The sequence below is a fragment of the Oxyura jamaicensis genome, chromosome 5 (assembly GCF_011077185.1).
Source record: "Oxyura jamaicensis isolate SHBP4307 breed ruddy duck chromosome 5, BPBGC_Ojam_1.0, whole genome shotgun sequence".
Lineage (NCBI taxonomy): Eukaryota > Metazoa > Chordata > Aves > Anseriformes > Anatidae > Oxyura > Oxyura jamaicensis.
The window spans coordinates 28,754,208-28,781,358 of NC_048897.1; the positions used below are offsets into that span (position 1 = coordinate 28,754,208).

At 61.3% G+C, this 27,151-nt stretch overlaps 4 protein-coding genes across 8 annotated transcripts; 2 read left to right on the top strand and 2 right to left on the bottom strand.

Annotated features, from left to right (window-relative positions):
• Nucleotides 1-24,528, bottom strand: DDB1 (damage specific DNA binding protein 1). Of its 4 annotated transcripts, none has more exons than XM_035326606.1 (28): nt 24,481-24,528; nt 16,687-16,774; nt 15,958-16,106; nt 15,742-15,858; nt 14,356-14,577; nt 11,170-11,284; nt 10,964-11,061; nt 9,462-9,620; nt 8,973-9,056; nt 8,684-8,800; nt 8,215-8,317; nt 7,979-8,054; nt 7,791-7,899; nt 7,436-7,614; nt 7,173-7,336; nt 6,970-7,077; nt 6,396-6,603; nt 5,799-5,894; nt 5,429-5,540; nt 4,726-4,849; nt 4,190-4,354; nt 3,729-3,823; nt 3,411-3,581; nt 2,336-2,445; nt 1,957-2,126; nt 1,495-1,597; nt 895-1,018; nt 1-738 (listed from the first exon to the last, which is right to left on the bottom strand). In XM_035326606.1, exons 2-28 carry the CDS (start codon nt 16,745-16,747, stop codon nt 655-657), a joined length of 3,423 nt encoding a protein of 1,140 aa, XP_035182497.1. In that variant the 5' UTR covers nt 16,748-16,774; nt 24,481-24,528; the 3' UTR covers nt 1-654. The 4 variants fall into 4 exon arrangements, with proteins under 4 accessions (XP_035182497.1, XP_035182495.1, XP_035182499.1 ...); XM_035326604.1 differs by having other exon boundaries at nt 16,687-16,777; nt 24,484-24,513; XM_035326608.1 differs by lacking the exon at nt 24,481-24,528 and having other exon boundaries at nt 16,687-16,850.
• Nucleotides 16,858-21,379, top strand: TKFC (triokinase and FMN cyclase). Of its 2 annotated transcripts, XM_035326643.1 has the most exons (18): nt 16,858-16,920; nt 17,705-17,845; nt 17,918-18,107; nt 18,188-18,298; nt 18,372-18,553; nt 18,628-18,706; nt 18,905-18,994; nt 19,103-19,137; nt 19,214-19,298; nt 19,379-19,468; nt 19,577-19,693; nt 19,867-19,986; nt 20,087-20,224; nt 20,406-20,512; nt 20,613-20,716; nt 20,794-20,827; nt 20,935-21,024; nt 21,103-21,379. In XM_035326643.1, the coding sequence occupies exons 2-18, from the start codon at nt 17,840-17,842 to the stop codon at nt 21,253-21,255; spliced, it is 1,731 nt and encodes a 576-aa protein (XP_035182534.1). In that variant the 5' UTR covers nt 16,858-16,920; nt 17,705-17,839; the 3' UTR covers nt 21,256-21,379. The 2 variants fall into 2 exon arrangements, with proteins under 2 accessions (XP_035182534.1, XP_035182533.1); XM_035326642.1 differs by lacking the exon at nt 16,858-16,920 and having other exon boundaries at nt 17,669-17,845.
• Nucleotides 21,752-23,941, bottom strand: LOC118167364 (cytochrome b ascorbate-dependent protein 3). The gene is made up of 5 exons (XM_035326685.1): nt 23,732-23,941; nt 23,430-23,638; nt 23,168-23,322; nt 22,488-22,650; nt 21,752-22,344 (listed from the first exon to the last, which is right to left on the bottom strand). Exons 1-5 carry the CDS (start codon nt 23,913-23,915, stop codon nt 22,321-22,323), a joined length of 735 nt encoding a protein of 244 aa, XP_035182576.1. The 5' UTR covers nt 23,916-23,941; the 3' UTR covers nt 21,752-22,320.
• Nucleotides 24,268-27,086, top strand: TMEM138 (transmembrane protein 138). Its single transcript, XM_035326695.1, has 5 exons — nt 24,268-24,462; nt 25,147-25,381; nt 25,469-25,640; nt 26,485-26,560; nt 26,702-27,086. The coding sequence occupies exons 2-5, from the start codon at nt 25,254-25,256 to the stop codon at nt 26,812-26,814; spliced, it is 489 nt and encodes a 162-aa protein (XP_035182586.1). The 5' UTR covers nt 24,268-24,462; nt 25,147-25,253; the 3' UTR covers nt 26,815-27,086.
• The last annotated feature ends 65 nt before the right edge of the window (nt 27,087-27,151 follow it).

Here is a 27,151-nt window from a genome sequence, read left to right on the forward strand (position 1 = left end):
CTTTCCTCTTGGACTACTTTATTTGGTAAAACTCAGACTCCACAACTGATTGAGCTTCCCAGAACTTCCCTCCCTGAGCGAGCCACAGATCCTGTGGAGAGAGAGGAGCGTGCTGTCCCTCTTAGCTTCCTTACCCAGTTATAAAGAGATCTTCCCCCTCCACGTCCGCAGGTCTCACCAGCCCCTCATGAATCCTCCAGCCCTCGCCCTCAACCCTAGAGGCAGCTTTGCTTCCCCTTCCAAAAAAAAAACACAACGGATCAAAAAGAATTGAAAACGAAACCGAAAGCAGGAAAAAAAATACTGAAGACAACAGTGAAGAGTGAATCCAGGCAAGGGCATCGCATCAGCCGGGTGCTACTGGTCACCCAACAAGCGCGACGAGCGAAGCCCAGCTCTGGGTCAGCAGCTGAGTCCGTAGGATTTGTGAATCCAAGCTGGCAATGACGTGGTGCCTGGCCAACGACCTCCCCCCCCCCCCCAAAGCCCTAGCAAACTGGCTCCCCTTCTGAAACTCCTTCTCCCACCTCCCCTTGGGCAAGGGCCACCCGCCAGTGTTCAGTGCAGCCAGTCAGGGGTCTTCCAGCTGCAGGCGGGGAAAAGCCTCCCTTGCTTGATGGGGAGGAAGGTGCTAGGGAAGGACCCCGAATCCTGCTAGTGGATCCGGGTCAGCTCCTCCACGATCTTTATCAGGTCATCTACGGTGGCCTCCCTCTTCATGCCACTGCCGTCGTCAATCTGTGGGGAGAGAAAAGGCATCGGAGCGTGGAGACAGCAGCAGGTGCAGAAGAATGCATGCCCTCGTAGGAGGGCACGTGTTCAGTGCAGTCTCAATTTCTGAGCGGGGTTCCTACTGCTAGTTCCGTGAGCCCAAGATGGTATCACCCATCTCACCTGCAAGTTTGCCACCACCTCCTGCATCTTGGGCCTGCTGATGTCCAGGAAGCTTTCAATGAGGTCACCATCAATGAACCCCGTAGCTGGTTCTGTCTTGCGCTCCGTGTGAAATGATCTCCAGGTGCCACTGTCAAGGAGCCAAATCCACACGGAGTAACACCAACCTCAGACCGTGTCTGGAAAAAACCTGCCCCCACTGCATCCACAGCAGCTGCCTGAGGCAGACTGACCACGCTGCCTCAACAGGATCACAGAATTTGTGCCACGTTTTTTAGGGCTATTTTATGCACGGCAGATCTTGGGGTCTTGATCTTAATGCACATGCTGTTCCTCAAGCACAGTAAGCTCCTGTGATCAGACCCCCAAAACTTGCGATCTGCCAATTTTGTCAAACCCTCAAACCCTTCAAGACACCCCCCTTTACCACGTGGGCTTCTCTTGCAGAAAAAAAGCCCTGATCATGTGGCAAACACAGCACCCCCCCCTCCAGCTGACACATGCTCTCCCCAGCAGGCCTTCGACGCCCCCCGCCCCGACTCACAGGCCAGCCCCCAGCATTTGCCGGTGCAGGCTCCTGGCTGGACCACAGAAGGATATAAGGAGTGCTCGATCTTGCCCACACTCTTGATGACTTTGTTCAGCCTGTTCTGCATGTCCAGCAGCAGGTTGTACCAGCTCTCCGACAGCGAGGTCACCAGTCCTGCAAAGGACAAAATGGTGATGAGGGTTCAGGGCTCAACCCAGGGCATCCCAGGGACCCTGGGGCCACGCTGCTGCAGCTGCCAGTAGGCAGGGGGCAGATGCTGCTGGACTGGAGCTGGACTGGAAGCTGGTGCCTGAGAGGGCTGGGGTAAGGAAGGGCTTTCAAAGAAATCCAGAGCAATTTCCTCTCCTGGAAACTCTCCAGAGAGAAAAGTAGGTTTCTGAGGAGAGTATGGCACAGAGCACCACTAGACTGATGACAGAGAACGGAGACACAAGGAAGCCCCAGACCAGGCCCAGCAGCAGAGAAGAGGACCTGCTACCCTCCTGCTCGAGGTGGTTCTCCCAGACCCGTACCTATCATGCCATTGACTGTGCCAAAGAGAACCGATCCTTGTGTCGGAGTGGATGTCTCGCCGAGGTTCTGCATGACCAGGGATCCATGACAGAAGACGTTGACAAATTCTCCCAGGTGGGACAGTCCTACTTCCTGCAAGTGCTGGCGCTCCTCGTCGGTCGTGGCAGCACTGAAACCCAAAGCACCCTGCTCAGACTGTGCTGGGGTGACAGGTGAAGTCCCCCGGCTCCTGTCTCACAGCTCCTCAGAGCTATGCATGCTTCTGCCCACTTTCCTGCCTGACATGCTTCTGTAGCTGTGATGCTGAGGGGACCAGAAGGCCCTACTGCCCTGTCCCTCCTGTCACACGCTGTCACATCCCCCTCCTAGCCAGCCCACCTGTCCTTCTGGCACACAAACAGGTTGAAGGCATTCTCTGCTCCCAAGAAGTTGTCGTCATCCAGGATCTCTACGGCACTCATCCAGTTCGGATTGAAGTCCCGGGCAATCTGAAAGAGGGCAAAAGGAGATGCAGTATGGTGCACAGACAGCGTGCCCTGTTAACAAACATCTTCAGTCCACCCAACACCCACACTGGGAGCAAGGCGGGATCCAGTCTGCCCTCTCTGCTGGATGAAGAAGCTGAGCAAAAAGCACCAACTGCCTTGGTGAGATGGCCCTGGCCTAAGTGGCACTCAGATGATGCCAGGGCAAATGCTGACAAGCCCATGCCAAAGCCACTCTCACAGTGAGATTGCGCGCACAGATTGCCCTGCTGCCTGGCCCAGCCCCCAGCTACACTGCATTTGCTGACAGATGCTGCAATGGTCTCAAGGAGCCATCCCGAATGCACAACAGGCTCTCTGGGTGGCAGCTTCCCATTCCTGGCAGATGACAAGCACAGCTCCCGAGCCTGCACTTCACAAGGCTGCTGACACACAGCTCAGCTCCTCAGAAGCCCGGGGATTTGTCCCTCCAGGAACCACACAGATCTGCCTAAGAGGATGTCACCAGGTGACCCTGTTCTCTGAATAGTGATGTAGGTTTGTGCACAAAGGGCTGGCAAGTGTGGTGAGCCAGGCTCCTCCATTTACTACCTTCACACCATTTCACCTGCCCAGAGTCTTCTGGAACAGGTAATGCAGACCCCCAGCACCTCTCTGACCAAGTGAATATTCTTCCTGAAGAATATACCTGTTAGAACTCTGATGTTTGTAATCTGAAATTGTCTCTATGACTAGCTCTAATGTCTGGCAGTTAGATACCATTGCAGAAACTGTCATATCTGTTCTAAAACTGCAGTTCAGCCAAAACACCCTGTGTGTTGATAGTTGACAGAAAACAGTATCTTTGGAATTGTCTGATAAATGACAGCATCTACGCATCTGAAGCAATAAGAGAAGTGAAGGCCTTTTCTTTCTTGAAGACCTTTTCCAACCTAAACGATTCTATGACTATCCAACATCACTGATACCTCCTCAAAGTTTCCTTCCATGGGCTTGTACGCAAGGAGCAGGACAGATCGCATCAGATCTCCCACAAGGATGAAGTCTCCCTTGGTCTTCAGGTAGAGCGCCATGATATTGTTGTAGTGGTTGCACTCTGTGCGCAGCTCCTTCTCAGCTGTCCACTCATACAGGCGCACCTGAAGGAAGGGACACGACTCCTGAGCTAGAATGGACACCCGTGCCAGCCAGGACACGCTTCTCCAACAGAGACTGGCACAGGGCTGGACGGCTTCCAGCTACGAAACATGCTCGTGAAGCAAGTCAGGGTTTCACTAGAGTCCTACCGTGCTGTTGATGCTGGCTAAGAGCTTCCCGTTGAACTCCACCATGGAATATACAGCTCCCTTCACCTCCTTCTCAGCCAGGCTCTGCAGTTTCCCTGGAACCAATCCACAGAGTGCCAAGTTATGTGCATCGTGCTCCCGGGGCCAGGAGGCCTTGGGGGGGGGGGGAGTGTTCAGACAAGCTGCTTTAAATACTGATCTCTCTAGGAACTGTCTCAGAGGATCTGTGGGCAAGTAACACAGGAGCAGCAGGACAGCAGGGGGCAGACACACAGAAAGCAAATCACAGAATCTGGTTCTCGTGAGGGATTCCTGGGTTCCTCTGGCAGATGGGGAAAAGGGGACATGCTGTGATGACCCACAGCAGTGACAAACCACTACAGATCCTGTCTGGGGACAGCTGGATCTCTGACTGCCCTCGTGCAGCTAGACTTGGCCACACAAGAAGACCTTGCTCTTACCATCAGAGTAGTGGAAGACGACAATGCGGCCCTGTTTGGGCTCTGCCTCCTCAGGATACACCATGGCGGTGCCCACAATGAAGTAGGTATTTGGATCCTTGCCGAGCTTGCAGGAGACCAGGCTGAGGGCATATTCGTTTTGCAGAAACTGGTGAGCATGAAGCACTGCGCAGAGAGGGAAAGAGAAAAACAACTGGGTCCCCTGGGCCCCAACAGGCAGCACCCCCACACTGCACAAACTGCAGAGCAGTTTGCCTAGGAATGGCTGGAAACTCAGGACATGAACACGGTGCAGAGTCAATGGCTGCCTGGAGATACCCTCACCTATTCCCTGCCACCACCTCATGCCGTCAGCTAATCACTACACCTTAAACCCATGATGTATGGCTGATGGATCTTCCAGAAAAAATGCTCTGACTGAAGGAAACGTATGAGATCAGAGCTTTGTGAAGGTCACAGGTATCAGCCACACGCTGATGAGCTTCTTCCGGAGGGGAACACTGGATGAGAGTGTGGGCAGCATTTGGGGCTGGTACCTTCAAAGGTGTGCTGATCTATGATGAGCAGGTTGTGCACCTCTACCTCCTCTCCAAAGGATGTCTCGTGCGGTGCTGTGCTGCTGGAGAACAGCTTGCTGGTACTCACGCTGCTGGACAGGGCCTAGGACACAGAAGGACAGGTCACATCCTCATGCTACTTGGCACGTCCTCATGCTGCACCACGAAGGCTGAGACAACTGGGGACCAGAAGGATGAATGGGAGAGGAGCTCCCTGGGCCTGAGGAATGGGGCACACTCCCTGCACCAGTAGATATACACGACGTGCAAGGCAGAGGCAGCACTGCTGAGCAACAGCATTAATAGAACAGTTTACACAGTGTTGAAGCTCCCACCACAGCTTTTGCCTGAAGGGGACTTGTGTCTGCACCTCTGAGAGAAGGAAACCACTCAAGACCAAAGAGAAGCCTGTACAAGGGACTGAAGGAGCAGTGTTCAAAACAAAGGTGATCAGACAGAACAGTGAGCATGCTGAGGCTGCCAGAGATCAGCACAGAGGGACCTTGACACCACCACAGAGAGATCTTACCACCCCATCTCCTCCTAGGCTGCCAAAGGGAGAGCTTGTACCCAGAGCTTTGGGAGAGAAGATTGTCAAGGAAAATCTGCAACATGGTTTGGCCTAAGGAGCTACAGTACCCACAGCCCAGAGCTCAGGAACGACCCAGCAGTTACCCCTCACCTGGGTGCTGGCACTGGGTCTGAGCGCAGTGGTGCCCCCACTGGCATCCTGCACCTCGATGCGACTTGAGAGCACGCCAAAACACTGTGACACCTCTTGGTAGCAGATTTTCCTGCAGGACAGAGAGCTGTGTGAGTAGCCATGCCAGGACAGGCCACTCCAATGAAAAACTACAAGGAAAGAGCTGCTTCCTTGCACAGACTACTCTCAGCACATGCCACTGATTCGGTCTGTGTGCTAAACTGAGCCTGCAACAGGAACGCTGACCGCAAAGCTTGCCTCTCCCCATGGCGAAATCTACCCCCAGTCTTGTCCTGTGCAGCAGAACAAGAGCCCCTCGAACCAGACTCCCTTCCACTGCTCTGCTCACCTGGGTGATTCGTAGAGGGGAACCGTGCGGATGTGCAGCTTCTGGATCTCATCGATGGTGCCGATTGTCAGAGTGCTGTTATTGGCCAGGGCCAAGCTGTACAGGAGGAAAACTCTGAGCAATTGGGCTTGTAAGGCAGGCAGTGCAGCCAAGGATCTCGCTCTTCTTCCCGCCCCAAAGCTGCTAGTCATTGGATCCCCTTCCCATACTGTGCAGATCCAAGCAGGATGGCCAAATTAGTGCAGCATCTAGCGTTACTGATGCACAGGAGGGGCAGATGCTTAAGAGACAGGACCACGCCGACCTGTGTTCTCACGTGAGACCCAACAAGCAGCACAAGGGACTGATCGCTGCCCTGGGAGCATCCAGGGCCAGGACTGCTGTATACCATGAGTACACAGCAGAAAAATGAGTATACCATGAGTATACAGAAAAAAAAAGCTCTCCCACTGATCAGTCGGAGTCAGGCATACTTCTATCCTGGACATGGTAAGATGGAGCTCTGAGGCTGAGCAGATCACCCTGCACCTCATTTATGCCAGTACAGAGTCTAAAGCTCCTCCCTGCTGTGTCAGGCAAGGCAAGGTGCAGGCTCACCTGTCGGGATACCCATCCGAGTTGAGGGGACACATGTAGTTCACCTCCTTCAGGTTGACGTTGGAGAAAACCAGCTTGTGGTTACTGCTGTAGATGACGGTGGGGCGGTCAGAGCAGGCGAACACGTTGGTTGTGGACAGAGAGCGGAAAGTCCTCAGGACAGTGGGCTGGGTCCCAAGGGTCACCTTCTTGCGGTCACTCAGCAAGCCTGCAGAAAAGGAGCACCGGTGTTGGGAGCTGCCCCAGCAGAGCTCGCAGGAGCAGGACAGCAGGGAGTAATGTGGCTGTGACATGCTGGGAGGAAATGAGCGCGAGTAATTGCATCCTGCTGGCAGCAAAGAAGTGGATACAAGCATCAATCTCCTTTCTCTGCAGTCCCCTGGAGAAATCCACCAACTCAGCACCCACAGCCAGTCCCACCTGAGCACAACTACCTCACAGTGAGAAAGAAGTAACTTTTGGAAGGAGAGAGAGATCTCCAGAAGGATGAGAAAAAAGTACATCAAGCAAGTAAGAGGGCACAAGTCCAGCCACCTTCCCAGGCAGCCCACTTGGTACTATAACCCATAAATACCTGTCTCGAGACTGAGCCCAAAGTAGAAGAGCGCCCCATCCCCCAGGGCACACAGAAGGTAATGGCTGCTCTCAAAGGTCGTCATCAGGATGGAGCGAGGGATAATTTCTGCAGGGAACAGAAGAAGAGAAGGCTGATGTCACTCACGGCTTGATCAGCTCAGTCCCTGCTGCCACCAGCCCCCAGACCCAGGAGAGCCCTACCTCCGCCCAGCATCTCTTTGTGCAGCAGCTCAAATGAAGGCAGCTTCAGGATGCGGGCGGAGATGTCAGTCCAGAGCCCGATCGCACACAGTGGGGACATGCCATTAGTGTCACCCAAAGGAGTGATGTCCAGGCAGGCAACTTCATGCTCCATTTCTGTGCAGCTGGCAGGAAGGAGAAATCAGACAGGAGTCAGCCTGCAGCCCAAGGACAAACAGTAGAGGCTGGGAGCCTGTGGCCCAGGAGGAGAGAGATGCACTCACCTGATCTGCCTGAGCTCCTGGGGTCGGATCTCCAGGTAGTACAGGGCTCGTCCCACAGCCACCACCACCTGGTTGCTGTTGCAGGAAGCCACGCTGATGTTCTTCCCATTGGGCTCCTTCCACTCACTCACCAGGGCTTTGGGCTCCTGACTGACCAGTCTCACAGAGGCAGAGGTGATCTGAGGAGAAAGAACACTTCTGCTCGGAGCCAGGACAACACCTCACTTTTTGCATCTGCCCAAGGAAGTACTGCAGCCCCTGCCATGATGCGCAGCACAGATCTAAATTACCTCCACAGAGGAGAAGGGCTATGGAGTCAAGATGAGAAAGATGTCTCCTCTAGAAGGAGCATTACCTGGATCAATTGCTGATGTGCCACGTTGCCACAGAAGAAAGTCTGCTGGTCATCCACAAACCCTGTGAGCTCCGTCTCTTCTACCTCCTCTCCGTTTAACATAAGAACCCTCAAGGGGAAGGGAGATCCTGTTATGTCACGCTCCAACATGCGGCCGCGAGCCTGGCTCAGCCTTAACCCCACCTTACCTGGTCTGGCCAACAAAGGACAGCACCAAGGTATTGTCGGTCTCACGATGACAATCTGACCTCAGGGGCCACAAGCCTGCAACACAGAGGCCACGTGCTCACAGCAAATATTACAACAGCAGGTGGGTGGAAGTCCCCCATCCACACCCCAAACCTCAGTCCGCTCACAAGAAGTGTCCCCAGTGGGCCCTCTCAGGTCACGGGGTGTATCAGGCAGCACCAAACAGCTCACACACCTTTAATTCCCGGCAGGTCAATGCTGGCATGCTCGTGAATCCCAATGCCGTTCCGGATGATCCGTAGCGAACCCTCTTTAAACGCACCTGAGCACGTGACCAGCTGGAAGAAGAGCAGATATTTACCACTTGTTGCTGGGAAGCACCCCCACCCCTCCTTGCAGTGACAGACTCAAGCCAAGAAGGGGTCCCCATCTTCCTTGCTTCTCAGAGGAAGGTCTTTGGCAGCTGACCATTCCCCACTGCAGGAGAGGAAACCCTTCCTTGTTAACAGGGGAGCCCAAGAAGAAGCCCTCCCACCCATAACCACTCTTCAGTGCAAGACCTCAAAGCCTTCCCTGCACCAGGATAAGGCTTTTAAATCTCCAATAAATGGGTTTCCATCTTTTCCTTCTGTGGACACCCTCCACACACCTTGCAGGCCCAGACATCCCCAGGACAGAGAACTTCAAGGCAGAATCAGCATTACCTGCCCTTGGCCTTGTCTTTCCAGGTCTACTACACACATGTCAACGATGGGACCGAGGTTGGTGAAGGTCTCCATAGCCACTACATAGGAGCCCTGCTCGTTGCTGTCCACGTTGAGCTACGAACAAACATAGTCATTGGTTTCCAACAAGAAAGCTCAAGTGGAAAGCAGAGGGTAGACAAGGAAAAGAAAGTTTCCACCCATACATATACACCTCTGCAAACAGGATGAAAGCAGATGTACGAATCCTGTCTGAACACACAATTAAGCTAGGACAAGGCCCACTTACCTTGACAAGCTGGGAATCCCCAAGCCGAGAGCCAACAAACACCACACCGTTGTCCAGGTAGGTCAAGCACTCTGCAATGGATGTCTGGGAATTGCAAAGAGACAGATGAACCACCATTAGCATGAAAAGGGCTCTGCCATGCCTCCAAGCACTACATCCGAACTGCAGCCCAACAGTAAGATTCTGGACACAGGGGAGGAATTTAAGCCCTTTGCAGAACCCCCAGAGTCCAAACTTCTCCCAGGGATGGTGTGCAAACACCCTGCAAAAACCCCTGAACACTTTGTAAACATTCGAGTGCCCAAATCAGGAATTCCCCAGGCCAAATCCAGCAACTGAAAGTTTGCAGCTGACAGCTGTGGGGAGTGAAATATCACTCCAACCTGGGCTCCAAAGAGATACCGCTCCTGCCATTTGGCTGTCTGCAGAGCCCCGCGACCCTGTGGTGAGAAGCAGCAGGGCCACCGCGTTGACGTGGCAGAGCCCTACCTCACCAAGCAGTTCCACACGCAGGTCCTTCAAGGTGACCGTGCCGTCCATCTGTTCCTCCTTCTCCAGAAGCAGCATGAAGAGGCGTCCTTCCATGTCCCCCAGCAGGTAACGGGACCCATTGGGATCCACACGGTTGTGGCACACGATTGTGCTTTGCTATGTGCCAAGAAGGAAGTGTTAGGAAGCCACTGAAACAGCACCACCTCTGTACACGCTGGAGGGGAACAACCACATCCACAGCACACCAGCTGCTTGCTGGAACCACAGCCAAATCCCACACCAGGGCACTCTTCCTCCATACAGTTGATTTCCCTGTAATCAACTGTAGCAGCAAACACAGCCGGCAGCTGTGGGCAAACAGCCTCACTTTCGGTAACTAGAAAGCGCTTCACGTTCCTAAATAACACGTGTCCCTAACTTGCCCATAGCCCAGGGACGATGCCATCAGAACACCCGTTTTTCTAATGCTGAGCCTTTCACAGATGTGTTGCAGAGATGCTGCCTGGGACCCGAAGAGCTCTGAGCCCGCTCCATTTCTGGACAGAAGCCTGCAGTTGTTTTGCTCTGTGGGGTAGGTGCTCCCTGGCCTCCTGTCTATGTCTTTGGTTTAAAAAAACTGATCTCGCAGATCTTCGCTGGATGCAAGCATTCCGCTGGCCTCAAGAGCCAATGTGTCTGCACTCCGCCTGCAGGTGAAGGCAGTTTTGTACATCAGCAGAGTGTGGGAGAGCTGCTCTACTCACTCCGGTATAACGAACCCTCCAGCACAGAGCCCCAGCAGTGGTCCAGTAGCCTGTAGGCGTTCACGCAACAGTTAGTATTTCTTTGACCTAAGGTTTATAACTCTTTTCTAGCCCATCATTATTCCCACTTGAAAGGACCTTTTGGTCACAGCTCAGGCCCTCTTTCGGCCCTGAGCAGCACCTCAGCCGTGCCATTTGTGCTTCCTGTACCATTTAAACGTGGGAGCTGGCCCATCCCTCTGACAGAAACCACAAGCTCAAGTTCCATAACAAACTGTGTGAGTCCTTTTTCCTTTAAACAAGTGCCCCAATCATACATCGGTGGACTCAAGTCTCCAAGGGGCTCATTCATATCTTTCGCTGCCTGAACTGAAACCAGGCTCTGCCCTGGACCAATGCCCAAACCACTCACTACCTCCTAATTAATCCCTTTCTCTGGGGCCCTAACGGGATTTCAGCTTTACTGCAGCCATTTCCGAGTACTCCACACAGAGCAGAGCCACATACAAGCACACACTGACGTTCTGACAAGGATCACACGTGTCCCTCAGTCCTCCAAAACACAGGTCAGCCAGCGTGCAGAACGCCTACGCTCGCCAAAGCTCTGGGAGTAAGTGACCCTACTAGGCCACACCTAGAGACCAGAAGAGTTTAAATTCCTGACTACAAGCGGCCCAGCACCCTCCCAGCACTCCCAGACACGCCTGAAAACAGAGGAACTCCAGGAGACAGTTCTAGACGTCTGCAGTTGCTCACCTTGATGATAGGTGGAGCTATGGCCAGGTATTTATCTCCGTTGTGATAGGTGATGGACTCCTGCCCAATGATGATTGCACCTCCAAAAGGCTCTGGCACTGCACAGGGGAGAAGAGAAATGTCTTACCAGAGAACCTGTGCAGCACAAACGAGGCGTTCGGCCTCAAGGACTGAACAGGAGGGAGGACCTTGCACAAAGGACTGACCTGCGATGACCATGGAGGCTTCAGCCTCTACGTTCTCCTGCTTCCAAGGACCTTTGTTAAATTCCTTCTCACGCAGAGACACCTCGTACGTCTTGACATGCCGACCCTGAGGGTCCTGAAAGAGAAGGCATAAGTGACCACGTACACCGACGGCAGCCTTGCGTGCACAGCAGCAGCGGCTCCTGAGGCTGAGCTGATGAGCAACCGCAAAGCAAGGAAGTGCTGCCCCATCTCCTGCGGGAACACCATCACCCAGTGACCAGAGCTGCCGAGCCTTTCCATCCCACCCACCAGGCTGCAGCTGCACGTGGGTCTGAACGCACGCACCCTCAGCCACATTTTCCCTACATTTATCTGCATGTAGCACAACCTTTCGATAAATCCCTGTGCCAAAAGAGACTGGAAACGATTTTTCCATTTTTATACCCACAGGCGATTTTCTGGGCATCGTACTCATCTGACGCATGGCTCTCTACAGATCTGGGGATGAGTGGCACTGCACAGCACTGCCGCCGCCTCCAGCTCCAGCAAGGCGCTCAGGAATTCAGCTCCGCTCCAACGGCGCAGGTGCCAGAGCAGCTGAGAGCCCAGCTCAGTGCTCCTCAGCCTTTTCAGCCTGGTTTCCTGAGGCAACAATCTGCTTGCTTGCCGAACAACCCGCCGGTGTCCCTGCTGTTCCTGCAGTTCCCACCCTGGTGAGCAACTTCAGCCAAACCCGAGACGGAACAGAGGCCTCGCAGGCAGAGTCCACGTGGAAATAAAGGGTGGCTGGAGGAGAGCCCCCCGGATCCACAGCCGCTACAGGAAAAGAGGTCCACACCGAAGGGCACTTGGGAACCCAGTGGGAACAGGACACACGAGCAGTCAGGGCACAGAGAGGTCTTTGACCGTAACCCACCGGCCTATTTCATGCCTCTAAAGCCGAGACAAGGCTCTAAGCCACGAGGAACCAGGTTTCCTTAGAGACGTTGCTCGCAGAACTACTTTAAAAGAGCTGTTCATCTTTTTATTTATTATGCCTTACCACTTCCCAGGCCTAAGTAAAAGTGGGTTTTGCTCCCTGCGGCCGTTGGCCCTGTAAGCAACACCCACAGGAAAGCCGGGTACCTCCTGGCTCACCCCTCACAGCCTCTGAGCTCAGCAACCCCTCACCAACAGGGCTCGGCAGCCCGAGGCCTGGGTGCGGCGAGAAGCAAAGAGCAGCGCCAGCGGACAGAGAAGGGGAGGTCAGGGGGAGAAGCAGACCCACGGGGAGGAGAGAGATGAGGAATTAGCACAACCAGAGCACATCCTGTATGTGTTAAAGCTGAAGCGAGGCTGTTAGAATGGCAGAAGTGTTGTTAATGTGATTCGGGCATTTCTGGACCTTTTTACTGCACACAACAGAAGTTCTCAAGCTTTTTTTTTTCCTTTTTTTTTTTTTAATAAACTTGCTCATTTTGTATCTTCCTCTGGTTTCGTATCTACACAAGAATCATCTCAGACACTCAATGCTATTCTATTCGCTCCAAATCCTGTGATAACGATTAATAAATTGAGAAGGAATCAGAGGAAGCAGCAGCTTGGAGATGTTCCCCCCCCACACACACAGTCAGACTCCCAGGAACCAAAGCAAACCCAGCGCTTTACATAAGGCCTCGTGAGTCAGAACTCGCATCTCACTCCTGCTGCAAGGGTGAGATTCATCTATCAGACACGAAAATGGATAATTTGCTCTATCTGTACAACACCTGTTTATAACTACTAATGAATTTGCTCCGCGCTTGTCTGTACCATAAACGTGCCCGGTTCCTTGAGGTAAGACCCTCTCTGCTGGCTGACTCCGCAGGATGACGGAGCTCCTCCTTTAGGATGCTCTTGAGGACCGAGTGGAAACTTGTGCCTCTGTCCAAGCTCTGACACAAGAGTTGAAGAATTTGGCCAAATCACCGTCCCTCTCTGCCTGCTTCCCCACCTGACAACAGCAGCAGCACAAATCGAACCCACAGGGGCGCTCAGCGCTTCTCCGAGCTGCACACCCCCCACTGCCAGCTCCGGGGACGTCACCCGTGAAGCGAGTCAGAACCACACAGAGCATCGCCAGCCGCTCTTGCTGCAGATTTCTATAGCAAAGGCAGGCTAAAATAGCTTCCCTTCTGACACCAAGCTGCAAAGTGTCACGGGATAAAAATAGGGCTCCGTATACGCTCCTCGCTCAGACAAACAAGGACTGCCGCGTGTTCTGAAAGCCTGTTTGGAGCCCAAGGGAGAGCTGAAAGGTGTGCAGATGAGAAGAAAGAGCACAGGGCAGGGGGAGCGCGCTGTCCTGACACAGGGGCTCCGGGCTGCTCTCCTGAGCCCTTACTTACACAGCAGCAAAGCGATGTCTCCCAGGTCTTTGCTCACTAAGTGTCCAGAGGGGTTCAAGAGCACCCCCCTCTCTTGAAAATAACAGCAGTGGCTTTTGAAAACGGGAAAATCTGATCCTTGCTACCACGCGGTTGTTGCTGCCGTGGTATGAGTTTGCCACAGCGGAGTTGATCTGAATTCACACCGCATCCTGTGCTGTTGTCGCAGTAGCTCCCAGCCAGGCCCCAGCTAGCGCCGGCTTTGAAAAGCAAAGATAATCCCTCGCCCAGCCAGCCCCACAAAGCCTCTTTGGTTCAAAATAAAGTGTCAGAGAGAGGCCTAGGAGCACCGCCTCTGTGAAAACCCAGAGGTTATGGCCCCTCTTTTCACTGCTGGAGTAGCCTCTCAAATACCATCAAAGACACGTTGCCTTTTTGAAGAGAAAGGGTGAAGCCTCACAGCCGTGTTTGTAAGAAGCAACTGAGCAGGCTCTGATCCACCTGCTCTGCGCTCCCTGGAAGGACCCACGTGCTCCTCTTAATCATTCAGCACAGAAACAGTCCCCCCGGAAGCATCAGCAGCCCAGCTCTCCTCGGGGAGAGCATTTCTTGGCCTCTCCCAGAAATGGAAAAGCACAGCACAGAGGAGCACGGGTTTTCCTCAGCTACAAAGTGAGCCCGCAGGAGCCAGAACTGTCTCTTACTCTGCCCTCTCAGCCACAGCACTGCTTTCCGCAGGCCCCAGGACAACACCAATGCTCCAGCCCCTTTGGAAACCCCCCGGAGACCTCGGCTCGTGCAGGTCTGCCCAGCAACCTCCAGCAGCCTCTGCCTGAGCCACCGATCGAGAACAAGGTACCTGGTAGACGAAGCAGATGGTCGGGGCCTGGCAGCCGTAGAGGAACTTCACGTCGATGACCTGGAGCTCTTCCAGGCGGATGTTAAAAGCCTTCAGCTCCTTGTTCTCCCGGTCCAGAGGGATGACCTTGAAGAGGCCATCGTAGAGCCGCAGGCCGATCATCCGGCACTCCGGGTCAATGATGCCGATGATCCCGGTCTCCGAGGGACGACCAATGCGATCCTGAGCAGGAGACCCGCGGAGATGGGAAACAGAGTGACCAGCGTTAGACAAAGATCCCTGCACGGGCCTCGGGAACAGCAGGCAGAACTGCCTGGCAAGCCAGAGGCAAGTCACGCATCTTCTGCAGCAGCAGGTCCTTTCCACCAGGGAGCCCAGCAGAGCTCCTGCCGCACGCGGCTGCCCCGACCACGCCGCTCTGACTCCTGGAATGTCTCCAGGGCGGCCGGAGACGGGCGCTCCAGGAGCAGAACCTGGCTTTGTAACCCCAGCTCTCTACGGAACGACCTCAGGGTCGCGGATGGGGGGCAGCGCTCCCCGCTGCTGTGAAGTGCTTTGATATCCGTGACCAAAAATCCAGCGCTGTTATCGCCCTCCCGCAGACCCCGGGGCTCTGCTTGGCGGGGGCTGATATCAGCACCTCCATATGTCACGAGGAAGAAGCATGGCACGGGAAGATTAAGTATTTTTCCCCCAAACACAGCAACACCTCGCTGACAGGACGCGCCCACCTACGCTTCGTGCCCGTAACCCCCTGCTCAGCCCCGCCAACAGGCAGTCAGCAGAAGCTCTGCACCTGGAAACAGATGGGAGGTATTTTGGCTCGACAGCTGACAGAAATCACAAGGATAACAGAAAACAAAAAGCCAAAAAGACATGTGGATCCTTGACCTGCTGGGAAGGCGTGATTTTAACCAGCACACAGAACAGAAGGGAGCACACCTACAGTTAGTTATTAAGCTCGCTGTACAGCCACAAAGGCAAAAGTAACTTCAGCAGGCATGCTTCTGGCACGCAGCGTGTAGGGACTGGCCACAAAGCACCGGAGGAGCCGTTTTGGAAAAAAACAAATACCTGACATTGGGTTTTGAGTACTAAACCTCTTCAGAGTTGGAGCATCTCAAATCAACCTTATCATTCTGCAAACTGCTCTAAGAGCAGAACTGGAGCTGTGTCCTCAGTCCCTGAGGCTTGCTCACTGGCTCAGAAAACCTTTAGAAATAACAGTGCCAGCAGGTGAACCCGGCTAGGGTCCCCGGTAGGTGAAAAATCCCCAATATCCAGGCAGACGCCCGTCACCTGGATGCACCTCTGGCCCTAACAAAGCAAACCTGTCCCCAAGGATGAGAACCTGCCTCCTCCCAGACTCGAGCAGGAGCTGCTCACCTGCACATTGCCGTGGGCGCGGGTGATAATGTCGATGCTGTCCCCGTTCTGCTTGTACTCCAGGATGCAGGCGTTGTACTTGGCCGTCAGGATGAAGAGCAGATCCTTGCTCTCGCCCTGCGAAGGAAGGGCCGGGGGGTGCCGTCAGGGGTGGGTGGCAGGGAGCGACCCCACACCTGCCTGGCGGGCAGCCCCCTCCCGCAGCAGCACACCCACCTTGGGGCGGAAGAGCTCCATGACGGCGGTCTTGCCATACATGCCCACCTCCTTGACGGGCCGCAGCCCCTCGGCTGTCACCACGTAGATCTCCAGCCGCGTGTTCTTGGCAATCAGCAGGTTCAGGTCCTCTGCTGAGGTGAAGTGCCCTGCGAGAGAAACGGGGAGAGGCCGTCAGCCCCCACCGCAGCGGGGAGGCACCTCCAGGTGCTCTCACCGACCGAGCTCACAACCAGGGGGGGCCCAGCCTGAGACCCCACCACTGCAGCCACCGCCTCTCCCCCAGCCCCCTGTCCTTCCCTAGGGAGCCCCCCAGCCACGGGCCCTCCCCAAAACCCTTGCAGCGAGGTGAGACCCTGCCAGCCAGCCCCCACCACCACCTTCCTGCAGCACCCCAGCCCCCAACGCCCCCCCCACATGCTCACCTCCCAAAAACCTCAGCCCCCCGCCCCGAGAGGGGCACCGCTGCCCCCCAGCACACCCCAAACCCCCCCACGGTGCCCCCCGAGCCTCAAGCCGCCCCCAGACCCCTCCAGGTGCCCCCACTCCCCCTGAAGGAATCCCGAGCCTCCCCCGTCCCCCTCAGCACCCCCAGCCCCCCCCCCGCACTCCGCAACACCCCCGGAGGCCCCGCACCCCCCCGGCTGCCCCCCACCCCCGCGCCCCCCGGCTCCCCGGAGCCCCCCCATGACCCACCCCCGGTGCGTGTCCCCCCCCCCCCCCCGGTACCGGTAACGCAGCCGTTGACGGCCGTCGGCTTCTGGGCCGTCACCACGTAGTTGTAGGACATGGCGGCGGCGGGGCCCGGCCGGGCAGAGCGCGGCGCGCACCGGGAGCGGGGCCTGGGCCTCGCGCGGCCTCTCCGCCGCCACCGCCGCCCCTTCCGCCCGCCGCCGCCGTGACGCCAGCGGAAGGGCCGCTCTGCGCCGCCGGGAGGACCGCCGGGAGCAGACGAGACGGCAGGTGGGGGGGCCGCGCCCGGACACCCCCCCCCCCACACACACACAGGGAGGGGACCCCGCTTCTGGGGGGCGCCCCCGGGTCCTCCCCCGTCCCGGGACGGGGCTGGGCACGTGTAGGGGGGCGCCCCCCCGTCCCCCCCATCCCAAGAGAGGTCCTCACGTGTAGGGTCCCCCCGTCCTGGGAGGGGTCCCCCTGGGTAGGGCTGCGCCCCCTGGTCCCCCCTCCCCATCCCAGAAGGGGTCCCCATGTGTAGGGGCGCACCCCTGATGCCCCCCTCCCATACCAGGAGGGGTCCCCAGGTGTAGGGGGAGCCCTCTGGTACCCCCATCCCGGGAGAGGGTCCCCCTTTGTTGGGGTGCACCCCCGGTCCCCCCCTCCCCATCCCAGGAGGGGTCCCCCTTTGTAGGGCTGCCCCCCCGGCCCCCATCCCAGGAGAGGTCCCCACGTGCAGGTCCCATCCCGGAGGGTTCCCAATGTGTAGGGCTGCTCCCCCGTAGCCCCCCTCCCCATCCCAGGAGAGGTCCCTGTGTGTAGGGTGCACCCCCGGCCCCCCCTTCCGTCCCAGGAGGGGTCCCCATGTATATGGGTGCGCGCCCTGTTACCCCCTCCCCATCCCAGGACAGGTCCCTACGTGCAGGGGCATGCCCTCTGGCACCCCCCATCCCGGGCGGGGTCCCCATGTGGAGGGGTGCACCCCCAGCCCCCCACGCTCCCCCTTCCCCAGCCCAGCCCAGCCGGGACACCCCCATCCCGCCGGGGGGGGCTGGACCTTGCCCTCCCTCAGCCCCCGGCAGAGTTTGGACCCGGGCCGAAGGCTGCGCGGGAGCCACAGCGTGGGGACGGCTGACGGAGCCGGGGAGCCCCACGTCCCCCCCAGTGCCACCGGGACCTCCAGGAGCCGCTGCCCCACCGCGCCGCCATGGAGGTGAGCCGGGGGCAGCTCGCAGCCCCTCGCCCCGCTCCCCGTCCCCATGACACCGCCTCTTCGTGCCCGCAGGCCTCCAAGAAGCTGATCAGCTCAGTGGCCGGCTGCGCCGACGACACGCTGGCCGGGCTGGTGGCCTGCAACCCCGGGCTGCGGCTGCTGCGGGGACACCGGGTGGCCCTGCGCGCTGACCTGGCCGCCCTGCGGGGACGCGTGGCCCTGCTCTCCGGGGGGGGCTCCGGCCACGAGCCCGCCCATGCAGGTGAGCGCCCACGGCCCCGCCGTGGGCTCGGTGTCCCCCCCCCGGGCATCCCCGAGCCCCCCGTCCCCGCTCCTCCACAGGGTACATAGGGAAGGGCATGCTGAGCGGCGTGGTGGCCGGCGCCGTCTTCACCTCTCCCGCCGTGGGCAGCATCCTGGCGGCCATCCGGGCGGTGACGCAGGCTGGCGCAGGTATGGGGCCGCGATGGGGCGCTGGGGAGGTCGGTGGCCGTGCCGTCACCGAGCCCCCTGCCCCTCCCCGCAGTGGGGACCCTCCTGATCGTGAAGAACTACACCGGGGACCGGCTGAACTTCGGGCTGGCGCTGGAGCGGGCACGGGCAGAGGGGGCTGACGTGCAGATGGTGGTGGTGGGGGACGACTGCGCTTTCACCACCCAGAAGAAAGCCGGGCGCCGCGGGCTCTGCGGCACCGTCCTCGTGCACAAGGTCCGTGGGGTCCCCTGGTGCCCCTAGGGGGGACGATGCACGGGGTCCCTCACCCATTGCTGCCCCCTTTGCAGGTGGCCGGGGCCCTGGCTGAGGCGGGGGCAAGCCTGGATGAGATTGCCAAGAGGGTGTTGGCGGTCGCCAAAGCCATGGGTAGGTGCACGGGACCCTCCCCAGCGGCAGATAAGAGGCACCGGCACGGAGTGGACTTCAGCCCAAGCCGGGCATCCCACGTGCCCGCAGCGTGGCTGGGGCACGGTCACGTTCCTGCCTCCCCGTGTGGCTGCCTGCGTGCCCGCCGCCTGCCCCCAAATCTGGCACGCGTCTCTCCTTCTCCCCTCCCGCCTACAGGCACCCTGGGGCTCAGCCTGTCCCCATGCAGCGTCCCCGGGTCCAAGCCCACCTTCCAGCTGGCTGACGATGAGATGGAGCTGGGGCTGGGTGAGGAGCTGCCCCCTTGCCTCACCCCACGCCAAGCTGCTGGCGGGCGTGGGGGCCACGTGCCCCTCGTGGGCATCAGCATGGGGTGACGCTGCCCTGTCCCCGCAGGGATCCACGGCGAGGCGGGCGTGCGCAGGATGAAGGTGAGCAGCGTCCCCTTGCCCCGGTCCCCTCCCTGTCCCCCTGCCCTGGCCTCACGGTCCCCTGCTCCCCCGCCAGGTGATGCCGGCGGACGAGGCGGTGGAGACGATGCTGGCGCACATGACGGACCCTGCCAATGCCTCCCATCTGCCCCTGAGCCGCGGTGAGCCCTCGTGTGCCCCAGGCACCCCCTGCGTGTCCAGGCCGGGGTCACTGCGTGTCACTGCGCTCGCTGCCTCGCAGGTGCTTCCGTGGTGCTGGTGGTGAACAACCTGGGCGGGCTGTCCTGCCTGGAGCTGGGCATCGTGGCTGGCGCTGCCGTGCGTGGGCTGGGTGAGTGTGGGGGCACCCTGGAGGCCCCCTGGCTTTGCCCTTAGCCCTCTGCTCCTGAGGACCCTTCCTGCAACGCCACCTCGCTCATGGCCACCCTCATCCTCGCAGAGAGACGAGGAGTCCGCATCGCCCGGGCCCTGGTGGGCTCCTTCATGACGGCGCTGGAGATGGCCGGGGTCTCCCTCACCCTCATGCTGGCAGACGAGGAGCTGGTGGGGCTGATCGGTGAGTGCCTGCGGGTGGGGAGGTGGCACGGGACCCGTGGGGTGGCCCTGGGTGCCGGCACTCGTGGGCACTCGGGACCGGTGCCCGGCCGCTGGCGCTGCTGGATGCGGTGTCGTGGATTCGGCGGCTCCTGCTGAGCTGGCACTTGCCTCCCTCCCCTCCGGCTGCTCTAGATGCCGAGACCACGGCCATGGCTTGGCCCAACCTGGTTGCGGGGCCTGCCACGAGCCAGAGACCAGAGGTGCCGGCACCAGACGAGGGACCAGAGGCAGCTCAGCAAGCGCCCGGCGCAGGTCAGGGCGGCCGCAGGAAGAAGCTGTCACCGCTCCGTGCCTCAGTTTCCCTGCTGCCCGAGTTCAAGGCCAGGCAGGGGGTGACATCTCCTCCCTGCAGGGCCTGAAGCAAAGTGGGTGCAGCTGGTCCTGGAGCGGGTGTGCAGCACCCTGCTGGGCCTGCAGGACAAGCTCAACGAGCTGGACCGCGCGGCGGGCGACGGGGACTGCGGCCACACGCATGCCCGGGCTGCACGAGGTGCGTGCCGGCCGTTGCCTGGGCCACGGTACCCCCACTGCCCCCTCGCAGGAGCGGGGGCTGCTCCACGATGTCCCTTGGTGGGCAGCGAGGAACCCCAGGCCCCTCTCCCACCTGGGGGCAGGGCCCCCCCATGGTGCAGTGTCCCCACACCTCCCCTCTTATCCCCTCTGCCCCGCAGCCATCCAGGAGTGGGTGCGCGCCCGGCCCCCGCCGGCAGCCCCCGCCCAGCTCCTCTCGGCCCTGGCCGACCTGCTGCTGGAGAAGATGGGCGGCTCCTCCGGCGTGGTGAGTGCGGGGCGAAAGGAGGGGGCGCGGATCCGGACCCCCGCTGCCCCCCCAACCACCACCACCACCGCGGGTGGTGACGGGGCCGGTGTCCCCGCAGCTCTACGGGCTGTTCCTGACGGCGGCCGCCCGGCCCCTGCACAACCGCAGCGACCTCCCGACGTGGGCTGACGCCATGGACGCCGGCATCGAAGCCATGCAGCGGTGAGTGCGGCGGGACCCCCGCGGGACCCCCCCGTTCCCTCCGCAGGACCCTGCCAAGCGCTGTGCTCGCCACGCAGGTACGGAGGAGCCGCCCCGGGGGACAGGACGATGGTGAGTGCCGCCACGCAAGGGGAAGCGCGGCGGGGCCCCGACGCTGCCCACCCGCCGTGGGTGCTGTCGGCGGCCCTGGCGCTCAGCCCCCCGCCCGTGTCTCCCAGCTGGACTCGCTGTGCGCCGCGGCGCAGGCGCTGCACGCCCTGCGCAGCCCCGGAGCCGACCTGCTGACGGTGCTGGCCTCCGCCGTGCAGGTACGGGGACGGGGGGGACCTAGGGTGGGCAGAGCCGGCTGTGGCCGCATCCCGAGCGCTCCCCGTTTCCCCTGGCAGAGCGCGGAGGCGGCGGCAGAAGCCACCCGGCACATGGAGGCCGGCGCGGGCAGAGCCAGCTACATCAGCTCGGCCCAGCTGCTGCAGCCGGACCCCGGGGCGGTGGCGGCAGCGGCTGTGCTGCGCGCTGTGCTGGAGGGGCTGCGGGGCTGAGGGAGGGCGGCCGGCCCGTGGCTGACCCCCCCACAACCCCCCGGCTCCTCAGGGGCTGCAGCAGCGACGGGAGACTCGGCAGCACGCCCCGTGAACCCCCAATGAATATTTGTGGTCCCCCTGAGCGTCTGTCCTCGTGCGGGGGGGGGGGGGGATTGGGCCCGGGGGGAGGCAGCTGGCCCCCATGCCAAGGGGGGACCCAGGCAGCCCTGAGCTCAGCCTGAGCGCGACGGCTGGGGAGGAAGGAAGCTGCTGGGCCACCCACGAGCCCTCATCTCTGCCCCGTGGCTGGGTGGGGAAACCCTGAGGCTCACATGGCTGCACTCACGGGGTCTGGAGGAGGCTCCAGGACAGGGGCAAAACAGGAACTTGGGGTGGGGGCAGAGCCTGCCCTGCAGCACAGGGTGAGGGGAACCACACGGCGGCCCCAGCACGGGGTGAGCACGGGGACCAGGCTGGGCTGCCAGGGCAGCCCCAAAGGACACAGGTGCAAGAGTGCTGCGGAAGCCAGCGTTTTATTAGGCGTCCCTGAGGGCTGCTGAGCTGGTCCCACCACCACACACGCACCCCGCGAAGGGTAAGGCACGGCCCGAGGGCTCCTGCTGTCCCCGTGGAGGAGACGGGGCTGGGGCAGCCCACGCTGTGCTGGGTCCCAGCACCACCAGACACAGGGTGCTCCTCTGGTGGCTTCCAACCTGAGGAGGTGCCCGGGATGGCACCGCAGGGCTCAGAGGCAGCCGATTTGGCACAGATCACGGTCCAGGCGCGAGGGGACAGCCGGACCCCGCAGGAGCTGGCAGGCAGAGGCACGAGGGCGCAGGCAGGAGCACGGCGCTGCAGCTGCTCTTGTCCTGAGGCTGGCAGGAGGCCAGTGCTGAGCCACAAGGGAGGCAAAGAGACGTCCCCACCGCAGCGGCATCTCTGCTGTAAGGCAGCTGACCCCGTTGTTCCCACCAACAGAAGAGCGTTGGGCACAGGCAGCCCGGCGAAGGCAAGGCGTCAGGGCAGGTGGGAGAGCAACGGGGTCGGAGAGCTCCGGGATGGCAGGGAGAGATCTCGGAGGCGTCAGCGCTCGGTGCCGAGCAGGGGCTGCAGAGAGACGTGGGTGAGCCTGGAGCCTGCGCTCCCCTGCCCAGCCCGGGGACGGACCAGCTGGGGCCGTGGTGGGAGGCAGACCCCCGGCTCGGCTCCTCAAAGCCTCCCTGGGAGCTGCTGTGCAGCCCTGCGGGTACCTGGCGCGTGTCCGTGGAGTCGTCCTCGGGGCGCTTCCAGTCCGGCTTGGCCAGGGCGCACAGCACCAGCACCCCGAAGAGGACGATGAGGAGCCCCAGCGTGTTGGCGAAGACGGCCTCGGGGGGCAGGCGGTTGTACGGCACCGTTGCTGTCCCGTTCTTCCTGCGGAGGAGAATCGCAACGCTCGCCTCGCTGTGCCTGCTGCGTGCCGCCCCTGAGGCTGCGGGCTGGCTCCGTGCCCCCAGCACTGCTCCACGTGCTACAGCGGAACAGCCCCGCTACCCCAGCAGCCCCGTGGCACTGCTCCCGTGGCCACCTGTCCCATCTGAGGCCGGGACGGTCCCCTGGCCCCTGAGGGTGCTGCTGCAAGGAGCTGCCAGTGGGCGGTATACAAAGCGGCACGGGGCTGGAGGTGACACCTGAAGGGTTAAGACCCTTCCTCGACAGATCCAGCCTTCCCCTCAGCCCACATAACCCCTTATCCACCCTGCAGCAGGGAGCTGTGGCAGCTAACCACGCACCTGGGGTGGGGGGAAAGTTTTCACTTCCCTTAGTTAAGCCCGTGCTTAGTTTCGGTTGATACCGCTGCAAGCGCAGAGAAAAATACCGCCCGAGCTCCCCAGCCCTGGGGGGGGCTTTCCCCGGGGCTGGTCCGGCAGAGCCCCGCGGCAACACTCACAGGCTGAAGAAGAGCTTCTCGTTGATGCCTGACACGCAGGATGCCACGGAGAGCATGAGAATGGTGGAGCCGAAGAAGACGTGGACGGGCTTGTAGAGGGCACGGAGCCAGGGGGGCGCGTAGGGCAGCAGGAAGGCGCTGAAGCCAGCCAGCCACTGCGGGGACAGGCAGTGAGGAAGGGAGGACAGGCAGTGAGGAAGGGAGGACAGGCAGTGAGGAAGGGAAGTTTGGGGGGCCGGGACGCGGGGGGGCAAAAACCCACCTGGCAGGAAAAGAGCAGCACGGTGGCCAGCCCCAGCCAGCTGTGCAGCGAGTACATGTTGGGCGTCTTGGAGGCGTTGTGGAAGCCGAAGACGGCCACCAGCCCCACCACGGTGAGGCCGAAGGCAGTCAGGGCCAGGGCGCCGTGCAGGACCTTCCAGGGGAGCTTGGGGCCGCGCCAGGCGGGGGGCAGGCGGTACACCAGGGCCGCTGGTGGAGCGAGAGGGGTCAGGGGGAAGCCGGGGGGGGGGGGGGCGGGGGGGGGGCGGAGAGGGGAAACATCGCCCCGCAAACGCCACTCACCTGCGCCGTACAGCACCACCATGCCCGTCACCATCAGCACCGGGTGCCAGTTGAACATGCGGGCGCTGCCGTCCCAGGCGAAGCCGCCGCGCCAGTGCTGGCACCAGGCGCCCACGAAGGCCACGCAGAGGAGCCCCAGGCCGCCCAGGGAGGCGCAGAAGGGCTGGAAGGGCACGGGCAGCATCGCTGCGGCGGGGCGCCGGCACTGCCTGCGGGGGGACAGCAACCGGCCCTCAGCCTCCCCGGCGGCTCCCGGCCCGGCTGCAGGCTGCGGGCAGGCACCCGGGGGAGGAGCCGGCCCGAAAGGGGAACCCGCTGCGCCGGGGGGCGGCCCGGCACCGGCAACACACCCCCGGGGGGGGGGGAGCCCCGGGGTGCCCCCACGGACCCCTCCCCAGCACCCGCAGCCCCCTCGGCTCCTGCTGCCCGATCCCCGCCCCCCCCCCTCACGCACCTGCGGGCTCCCTCCGCCCCCCAGCCTGTCCCCGCCGCCCCTCACCGGCTACGGGGCCGGAGCCCCGGGCCCCCCCCCGCCGCCCCCTCGCCCTCGCCCTCTAAGGGCGCCGCCATGTTGGCGGGGGGCGCTCTGGCCGCCCGCCTCGGTGGTGCCCCCGCCCCGGGCCGGCGAGAGCCGGCGAGAACCAGCGAGAGCGGCGGCTAGAGCGGCACCCCCGCGCTTCCGCCCCCCCCCCCCGCGCCGTCGCCATGGAGACGCAAGATGGCGGCCGCGGGTGAGCGGCGGGCTGCGGGCGGGGGGCGCGGCGGGGGCACCGGCAGCACCGGGGGGCACCGCCGGGACCGCACCGAGGGACCCTCGGGGGTGGGCCGGGGCCGCTCGGGGGTGGGAGGGCGGCGATCCCCAGCCCCGGGGGTCCCCTGTCAGAGAAGCCCCCCTCCCCCTCCGCTCCCCCCGGCCCCGCTCCCCCCGGCCCCTGCCTCACCCGCGCCTCCGTGCCCGGCCCCGCGCAGCCCCGCTCCTGTGCCGCCTCCTCGGCCCGTCCTGGGCGAGCTGCCCCCGGCGGGGAGCGCGGTCCTGCGGGGTGAGGTGACGGGGAGCGGTGCTGGGTCACGGCGTGCCCCGGCCCGGCCCCGCAGCGTGGCCTGCTCAGCGCTGCCAGGGGGAGGTGTGAGGAATCTGCCCGCAGCCCGCAGGGCTCGCACGTCTTCCTCGTCCCTGCGGTTTTTTTTTTTCCTGGCTGCTCCGTGAAATCGGGGCCAGTGGAAGCCTGGAGGGTGGGAGAGAGCAACCAAAGAGAGCGCAGCTCGGCATCAGGAACCGTCAGGACGCGCTGTGGGGAAACCCTGCTTTGGGTTTCCTGGCTGAGGAAGGTTGCAGGGTTCAGGAGCTGGGCCCCCCCCGTTGGGGGGGGGGTTGCGTGCAGCCTTACCAAGCAAAATCTCTGCTCCCCCCTCAGGTGCCAGCAGTAGGGAGCAGCGATGCTGAGCCCCCGGCACCACACCATGAGCTGCCTGCACCTCTGGGGGTGCCGGGGCTGAGGGCTCCAGCCCCCAGGGAAGGAAGATGCTCCAGACCAGCAACTACAGCCTGGTGCTGTTCCTGCAGTTTCTGCTGCTGTTCTACGACCTGTTTGTCAACTCCTTCTCGGAGCTGCTCCGCACAGCCCCTGCCGTCCAGCTCGTCCTCTTCATGTGAGCGCTGGGCGGGCAGGGCGGCGGGGCAGGAGGGCCGGGCTCTCCCTGCCACCGGGCTCTCACCGTGCCTTTCCTCTCCCTCAGCATCCAGGACATCGCCATCCTTTTCAACGTCATCATCATCTTCCTCATGTTCTTCAACACCTTCGTCTTCCAGGCCGGGCTGGTCAACCTCCTGTTCCACAAGTTCAAGGGGACCATCCTGCTGTCCGCAGCCTACCTGGCGCTCAGCATTTCCTTCCACGTCTGGGTCATGGTAGGCTGGGGGCTGCCCACTTTGCCCAAGGGCAGGCGGGCAGCAGCCGCCACACGCAGCTGCCTTCTGTCCCCTCTCCCAGAAGAGGCAGGGCACGGTTTCCCGCGGCTGGGGACGTTTTGGTGTGCCCCCAGCCCTGTTGTCCCCCTGGGGTTCCCCGCCTGCCCCCTGCCGTAGCTACCTGGCTGGCAGGGAGCTGCCTCATCCCAGCCCCCACCCTCGGCGCTGCGACCTGCTGCAAAATCCTCTTTCCCCAGGGAAAGCGCAGTGGCCCTGGCTGCGTGCTGCCACAGAAGCCCACGCTGGAGTGATCCCCGCCGAAGGCTGTGGTGGCGGCTCCCAGTTTACCTGGGATTAATCCCCAGCAAACGCCCGCGCAGGGAGGCTGGGGGCAGCCCCCTTCCTGCTGGCATCAAGCCCCGGGGGTCCCTGCTCCGTCCAAGCAGCGTTGTCCCCTTCTCTCCCCTGTTCCCTGTCCCGGCTGCCAGTCCCCAAAACGGGGACTCTGCAGGGCTGGGGCGAGGGCTCGTCCCCACCCCGCTGCCCCGGGGGTGTCGGGGCTGGCCCGGGGCCGTCCTGCCCACGCTGTCCGGGCAGGGGATTGATGGGGATTTGCAGGGATCTGAAGTGTGAAGCCAGAATAGGTCCTGGCTCGCTGGCCAAATCCCCTGAGCTGCTTAACCTTTGGGGTGTGGGTGCTCCCGGAGCCAGCAGCATCACATGGGCCCGCGGGGCACGGGTCCAGCCCCCTCCCGCCGGGATCAGCAGCGTGCCAGGCCACAGGAGCCAGAGGTGCCACCCCCGGGCTGACGCACGGGTTCTTCCTTGTCTTTGTCCGTGTCAGAACCTGCGGTGGAGGGACTCCAGCCGCTTCGTCTGGACCGAGGGCCTGCAGACGCTTTTTGTTTTCCAGCGGCTGGGTAAGGGCTCGCGTTGGCTGGGGCAGCAGGAGCAGCCCTGACAGCTGCCTGGGGGCTCCCGGAGGCCATGTGGGCACCCCTGTCCCTTTTGACCCTGACCCCAAAGGCGGGGGCCTGCCCTCACCTCCCTGCCTCCCGCAGCGGCCGTGCTCTACTGCTACTTCTACAAGAGGACGGCGGTGCACCTGGGCGACCCCCTTTTCTACCAGGACTCGCTCTGGCTGCGCAAGGAGTTTGCGCAGTTCCGCGGCTGACGGCACCGCTCGAGCTTGCGGCCCCCCTGCAGCTCCTCGCCCCGAGGGACGGATCCAAGAGGCCGGGGGGCTTGGCCAGGCCCCTCAGCTGCAGCCCAGCTGTGCTCCTCAGCCTTCCAGCGCCCAGGCCTGCTGCTGGCGCGGCTCACGCGGAAAGTAGGGGTCGGCAGGATGCTCGTGGTGTGTCCTGGTCTGCCCCTGCGTCACAGCCCCTGGTGGGACTTGGGTGTTTCTGTGACTAGTAAAGAAATAAAGCGGCTGCGTTTTCCAGAGGCTGGCTGTGCGTCCCTGCTGTCCCCTGCCCTGCCCTTCCCGCCGCGGCCAGCGTCCCTGCCTG